The sequence below is a fragment of the Malania oleifera genome, chromosome 12, assembly GCF_029873635.1.
Source record: "Malania oleifera isolate guangnan ecotype guangnan chromosome 12, ASM2987363v1, whole genome shotgun sequence".
Lineage (NCBI taxonomy): Eukaryota > Viridiplantae > Streptophyta > Magnoliopsida > Santalales > Ximeniaceae > Malania > Malania oleifera.
Genome location: NC_080428.1, coordinates 77,140,064 through 77,147,765, shown reverse-complemented (window position 1 = coordinate 77,147,765; position 7,702 = coordinate 77,140,064). Strand labels below are relative to the sequence as shown.

At 35.7% G+C, this 7,702-nt stretch overlaps 1 protein-coding gene across 1 annotated transcript; it reads left to right on the top strand.

The window, feature by feature from the left end:
- Positions 1-1,564: 1,564 nt before the first annotated feature.
- On the top strand, positions 1,565-7,244 carry LOC131144099 (iron-sulfur cluster assembly protein 1-like). Its single transcript, XM_058092485.1, has 3 exons — positions 1,565-2,009; positions 2,365-2,419; positions 6,774-7,244. Exons 1-3 carry the CDS (start codon positions 1,715-1,717, stop codon positions 6,934-6,936), a joined length of 513 nt encoding a protein of 170 aa, XP_057948468.1. The 5' UTR covers positions 1,565-1,714; the 3' UTR covers positions 6,937-7,244.
- The last annotated feature ends 458 nt before the right edge of the window (positions 7,245-7,702 follow it).

Genomic DNA, 7,702 nt, shown 5'->3' with positions numbered 1-7,702 from the left:
AAATCCGATTCGTAGAACTTGTAGAGAATCTTTCCACGATCCTCGTGATAACTTCGGATTAACAATTCTTGCAACAAACGACGAATAAATCTAGAGAGAGAGAGAGAGAGAGTGTATGATGAGTTTCTAGAGAAATAGAGAGAGGATATTTTAGATTTCTTAGCTGAGAAGTAATGAAAATTCCTTTTTATAGCCCTTGACCCGGCCGCCATCGTAAACGAAATAGCGTCCTCGTCGACGAGGTCATATAGACAGCTTGTCGACGAAACGGTGACCTCGCCGACGAGCCTGAGATTCCCGGTTTCCCAAAATCTTTCAGCTTCTCCTCGTCGACGAAGTCTGCTCAAATTTCAGTTTTACCCTTCTCTTTATTAATTAAACCCACCTATCACGGTTCGGATTCTTACAAGTTATATAATAAATTATGTTGTTATTATAAAATTAATAATAATATGAAATATTTTATGAATTCATAATAAGAAATAGACAAAGAATAACTATTTCCAAAATTTATAGTGGTGATGTCTATTCCTTTCTTATTGTAGGTTGAATGAATTAATTAAAAATATATAATTAATAATTTTTACCTTTATTTCTAAAATTTAAATTATATTCCATTTTATTCCAATAAAGAACTATTCTATCAAACCAAATGAGCCAGTATCGATAAAATTTGTCCAATCACATTCTGTGTGCATATATTTTCGAGGCATAAGCTAAAAAATAGGTTTAAAATGATATTGCTCAAACCCATTGTTAATTACGAAAATCTAAGGGACTGTTTGATATTACTATAAAAAATTAGAGAAACACAAATTATAAGCAAAAATTAAAAATCAAAAATAGAAACTAAAAATTAGAAACCAGTTACTTGTCTGATTAACATTTATAAAATTAATATAAATTAAAATTTTAATTAAAAAAACTCATTTTCATCTTTAAATCAAATAATATTATAAAATTATAATTAAAATTATAAAATATCAAATAAAACACATTAAAAAAATTATTATAAAGATAATAAAACTTATTATAATTATTTTACTTAATGGTTCTACTTTTAAAATTTACTTTACAATAAAAATTTTATCGGATATCACAGTTAAAAAATAGTAAAAGTATTTTGTAATTGGATTTATTATTATTTTTTAAAATTTATGTATATATTTATTTTAGTTATACTTATTTATGTGATGATTTAATTTTTATTTTAATTTAAAAGTATATAAAATGGATAATTTAATTTGAAAAAATATTTTTAAATATTAAGGTTGTCAAAGTAATTGAAAATTATAAAATTTAGCTTTCAATTTTTTGATAAACAGCTGAAAGTAGATAACAAAAATAAAAAAATTACAATACAAATAATATATTTAAAAAAAATTTATATTCAAAGAAATATAAATAAAAATAAAAATAGGAAGTAATAACGACGTCAAAGAGAACCTAAAAATATGTGTTTTTGTTTGTTTTAAACTTTAAAATTTAAGCGGCGGTGGTAAATTGGAAATTATAAATTAGATTGAGGGAGGTCCGCCATTATCGGACACGTGGACACTTGACCTGCTCTTAAACCGCCTTTAGGTTGCGTCCATATAAAGCAGCGGAGCGTTGAGTTGGGAACGCCTTCTGATTTTTATCACTGAGAGGGAGACGATAAGAGCAACGAAACAAACAAAAGAGCGAAGGAAGGCGCGATCAAAGCACCTCGAAAATGCTCAGAGCTGCTTGCAGGAGTTTTCTAGGGTTAGGGCACCAGAGTGCCCAGCCTCAATCGCAAGTTCTGCTTCGTTTCTACCATGAACGCGTCGTCGACCACTACAACAATCCTCGCAACGTCGGATCCTTCGACAAGAACGATACGACCGTCGGGACGGGGCTCGTCGGCGCTCCTGCTTGCGGCGACGTGATGAAGCTCCAGATCAAGGTCGACGATGAAACAGGCAAGATTGTCGACGCATGCTTCAAGACCTTCGGCTGTGGCTCCGCCATCGCGTCTTCTTCTGTAGGTCTGTGTTTTTCGAAGCTCTTTAATTGGTTGATATCTACAATACCGTACTATTCTCGCAATTCTCTTTTTTTTTTTTCCCTCTGATTTTTCTGTTTGGCGCTGAGGGTTTTGTTTGATTGTCATTGTGGAATTAGAATGACTGCTGTACGTAGGTGCAGGATAATTGAATTTAGTAGTGCTTTTGTATCTGGCGTATAATTGACGTGTCTTCTAGATAAGCATGCTTTGCTCCTGAGATTAACCTTTTAATGAACAATGGTATCATTAATCTGCAAATAACTACAGTTATTTTATTCTTGTAAGGAGTTGTCCTGCAAATTATACTGATTGTTGTTTTTGGTTCTTGTCTTCAGCCACTGAATGGGTGAAGGGGAAGAAAATGGAGGAAGTTTTATCCATAAAAAACACGTGAGTTCTTTTTCAACCTTGCGTTCTTCCAATTGACCAATATATGAGCTGCTTTTTCATATTTTTCTATCTATAAATGGCCTTTGTTGCGCCATAGTTCCTGTGTTTATAACTCGCTTTTGAAAATCTATATTTTGGGTATATGTTGATGAGGTGTTATGTGCTGTTCATTTTACTTCACCTGTCACTTGAATGCAAGTACAAAATGGATTGTTGAGGAGAATACTGTTCCTGTCACTGTAGACCTTGAATGAGTTGCATTTGAGCCAATTCTGTTTATTGAGCTTGATTTATTCATCCGTAGCCTCTCCAATTGCGCCCGTCCTAAACCCTAGCATTGGCTTAATACCATTTTTGCTTTGAGACCAATTTGGCATAGTGCAGCGCCTTCAGGCAAGAAAAATCCGTGAATACTAGTGAAGTGGAGGCTAATATTTGAGCAAGATTAAGTCTGAAACAAGAATTATGATTAAGAGCTGAAGAGCCTCTGAAATTAAAATTAATATCTAGGTAATGGCTCATTACAATCAACCATGAAGAGCTATTTGTACTAGGATTGCAGCAGCTCTTCAATTGTAGCTCTCGGTTTCAAATAAAGCCCATTTAGTCTTAACTATCTAATATTAATAAAAGGTCACATGCTACTCATGTAACTACTAAATAATACTAGAAACATGACTACCAACTTCTCACGGTCTCACCATAATGAAATATACTAAAAACTGATCTAACAGAGGGCTGTTATAGTAAGGCTACAGTGTTGTGAACAGTGCCCGTTCCCCTAATGGATTGAGATGTCATATTGCCTTGTACTTGTAGCTTGTAGGCCTGTTCTTGGGGTTATCCGAACACTTTTTCCTCCTTAACAGCAGTTGTGTTTCTTGTGTTTGCTGATTCATCATTCATCAGCACGAGATGCGGGTGGCCCTGTGCCTAGGACCATGGCAAGCAACCCATTCTTTTGCTAGAAGTGCATATTGATATTTATCCTCAAGATCAATAACTTGATTGTTTCCCATCTAATCTCATACGGTCTTAATCTACATAAATAATGGTCTGGAAGTTGGTCAACTGGTTCATTTTGAGTCTAATTCTTTAGAGACAAATTATAGAAGTCATTGATGGACTCCTCCACGCTTACTTTCTCCACCATAATGCATGAAATAGCTCAATTCCCATATGAGTTCACATAGTTGGTTTCCTTGCATAGGATGCTGTCAGCCTTCCCCACCATTGAGGTGTTGCCCCCTTCATCTTTAACTTTACGAATAGTACCTTCTGGGTCTGCAAATTAGATTCCGCTGGTAGGCTTCAACACCCATCTTCTGATGGAAATTAGAAATTATGCTAACATATGAGTTAAGATCGAGTGCTCTTGCTAATTGTCTACTAATCCACTGTGTCAGGGTTGATCACAATTGTAAACAGATTAACTTGATCATCATTAATCTTCTTCCTCTTCCTCTTCAATTCCTCCTGCCAGTAGGTCCAAGCACTTGTGCTCACCTACTGGCATATCAATATGGGCTGTTACATGATCTCTGCACAAGTTGTGCATCTCTTACACGAGTTGCTTCATCTTCCTCTGTATCTCTGAATTCTCTTGGGCTCGGCTCAACGAAGGAACTCTGGCTCTTCTTGCTGTCATAGTGATTTGAAATCATTCTATGCCTCTGATGCCAAACTGATGTAGGGTAACACACCCCAACTAGAATTTTTCTGTTAGAATGGATTAGAAAGATTAAAGAGAGAGCAATCGAGGTCAAATAATCAGTCAAGGGGCTGGTCTTCTGGCTGGGAAAAAAGAAAGAACACGTCCTTCTGCACTTCTTATTTCAAAAAATCTTAACTGCCTCGTTACATTAACTAGAACACCACATATAGCATAAAACCTTAATTAAAAGGTCAATTCCTAGCCCTTAAAATAGGTTTAATCTCAGTTGTATTATATAACTTAAAGAAACAAACTGAAAGAGGTTTAAAAGCCCCTGAAAACAATCCTACTACAGTAGGATGAACAATGCCACACTACAATAACTGCTGCAGTTCCAAACAGTTTATTCAAAGGAAAATTCTGACTTCCCCCCTGCATTAAAATATTAGTTGTTGGTCTTTATACATGAATTTATATGGCAATTCTGAATTTTATGGTCAGCAATAGAAGGATGGGATTTCTAAGAAGAGCAAGCTTACAGAGACTAGAAATGTAGAATGAGTATTTAACCATCAATTTTCTTGTTGCAATCTTCATGTTAGCCCCAGATGGTGAATATGATGGTCCAGATTGAGAGGGTCTTTTCTTATGATCAGACCCCAATGATTGTATCCTTACATAGATACATGAATTAACGATAGATTATGTGGTCAATATTTTAACATAAGTTTGTTTAATAGGAACAGAAAGCATTGGCATGGTCAGACAATGGTAGTTGTAGAAATCAAACTTGTGTTTACAATTATGTGATCAAAAAATTTGTCAGGTAAAAATCTAGAAAGGATCCTTGGTGAGTAGAGTGCCTCGGCCATCAATGAGACAACTTGTGGAAAACCCGCCTCTTAGATAGATACATGAATTAATGATAGATTATTTGGTCAATATTTTAACATAAGTAAGTTTAATAGGAACAGAAAGCATTGGCATGGTCAGACAATGGTAAAAAGTTGTAGAAATCAAATTTGTGTTTGCAATTATGTGATCAAAAAATTTGTCAGGGAAAAATCTAGAAAGGATCCTTGGTGAGTAGAGTGCCTCGGCCATCAATGAGACAACTTGTGGAAAACCTCCTCTTAGAGTTAATGAGTTGTTTTTGGTTTGTTGGTTTGCTAATTTGTCCTAGTGTTGCTTCCTTTGTCCCTTGGGACCAACAATAAGGAATAAACATTCACAAGTTATTAGCCCTTATTTGTATTTTAAGTTTCCTGCAGCTTGATTTTGTTTTAGTTGTCATCCATTTGTGCCTATACATATATTGAACAGCCTCTGGAAAGTTAATTTCTTTACAGTCATAATGAAAAGTTGATAGATGGAATTTTAGCACTAGTCCCCCCTTTTTTGCATTTGTTGATGTTCTTTCATATTTTAGGAAGCAAAAGATTTTTGAATTGCAATTTCTATTGTTGTTTAATCAGACAGTTACGAGCGCTTTGCTTGTTCTTGTCATGTCTGATCTGGTTTTTGAAAGCTTAGTTTGTGGACTCTGCAGAGATGTTTTAAAAACTATACTAGTCCTTGACCTGGTTAGGGTGCTGGTTGTATAACATGCGAACAAGAAAGTCACATTGTTCTGGTGCTAAGTGCTATACGTGGATCAATAAGATCATATGAACAATTATAGTACCTCCATATTTAAAGGTAATCCTAATTTTTCCAGATAGATTCCAATCCGGACAATCTCCAAGCTAGGACCTGTATGCTGATCACCTCAGGTTTGCTCAAATCTGAGTTTCCATTGTAGCACAACCTGTTCAAGTGACCAGGTTGAGCAAGTCCTGATCCAACCAGCCAGACTGGGCTTGGGGTTTGGAACATCGGTATGGAATGTTGCAGTGTTGTTTTAGATAGATAAATTGTATATAGGTTCAATTAAGTTCCATTTCAGAGAGAGTGGCAGCATCAAGATAACTCTTGAGGAACCTTTTATGATAAATGGTGTCTTTTCTATGCCTATTTCTAAGAATCTAAGAACTTCTCTATGCTTATTGCTGGTCAGGAGTCAGGGTTTCTGCCGTGAAGCTATTCTCAATATTCTGTTTATTCATGTTGTTGAACTCTTGGCAAGGGAAGGGATGTTGCGTTCCTAATTTATTGCGTATGCTAAGTTAGGGAGTAGTTGATGTATCAAGTCTTTCTTGCAATTTGTTTGATGGCTGTTCAGCTAATGGGTAGTTGATGTATCAAGTCTTTCTTGCAATTTGTTTGATGGCTGTTCAGCTGATGGGTTGATTTTTTCCTTTTTTTGTTAATGGGTTTAGTTTCTTGCCAAAATAATAATAATACTTTGCTTTTTCTCCACAAAAATCACCATCATTGCCCCATGTATTGGAAGTACTTGTGCGACATTAGTCAGTTTGTCATTCAACTTGTACTCCTCTCCAAACTTGAAACATTTTGTTAACAGCATTACTATTGGGCATAAAGTTTGGCATGGATTCTTGTGTCTTCTGCTTCATATAATTTTTGTTCAGGATTTTCTTGTCACAACATAGAACTGCAATGTGCTTTCTTGATGGATATAACTATTGTGATTATGTATGCTTGGAATTCGTAATGTGCATAAAGTTAAAACTGTTGCTGATATCTGGGGAGTTCGTTTACTTGGTTCTGATGTGATTTTTTTTTGGGTTGGCATTGCAGCGAAATTGCAAAGCACCTGTCGCTTCCCCCAGTGAAGCTGCATTGCAGCATGCTTGCAGAGGATGCAATTAAGGCAGCTGTGAAAGACTATGAAGCTAAACGAGCCAACTCAAATGAACCTGCTGGGGCGGCACATAATGAGAAGACCGCCGTGGAGGCTTGAAGCTTAAGAAACCAGGAACTTGGGTGACCAAGTAGATGACTAGTTTAGTTAATGATTTCTGTTCATGTAAAAAAATAAATTTTATATATATATATATATATATATATATATATATATATATATATATATATATGTTCCTTACAGATCGAAAATGTGTATGCTCTTTTCCCGGGATTTCCCACTTGCGCAGCAGCCAGATGTGAAAGAGTTGGGGTCTCTGTATCAGCTACTAATCATGTACTTTGTTCTCTTTGGCTTGTTCACAGTATTGCCCTCATGGATGTGTTTATAGACCAGTTGCTTCTTTATTTTTATAGCCCTTCAAAATAGCTACTGTGAATGCCCGAGTTTACGGCCAGTTCAATTCTAAGATCATGCTTGTGTGATTAAACAGATTATCAAAAAAGAAAGTGTAAGCTTTTCAAAAGTATGCGTGTTTCTTGGTGCTGGGTTCAGCTGTAGATTTGAGTATGCAAGATGGTACGCTCCCATCACTACTCACCGATCATATTTTGCCTAGATAAATGGTAATCTTAGAAACTCAGTCTATTGCCCCTTCAGCTGGTTTTGGATTCCGTCTTCAAATTTAGGTCATGACATGCCTATTTTTACGTAGAATGATTTATTGGAGGGTTTTTCACTAAGCCTGTCTTTCAGACGGGAGGCTGTTTAGCTCGTCTCATGTCTTGTGCTCCCTTAATTGATCTTCGAAACTTACAATATGAAAATTTTAAGTTTTAAATGGAATATGTAAATTAAGGGATAT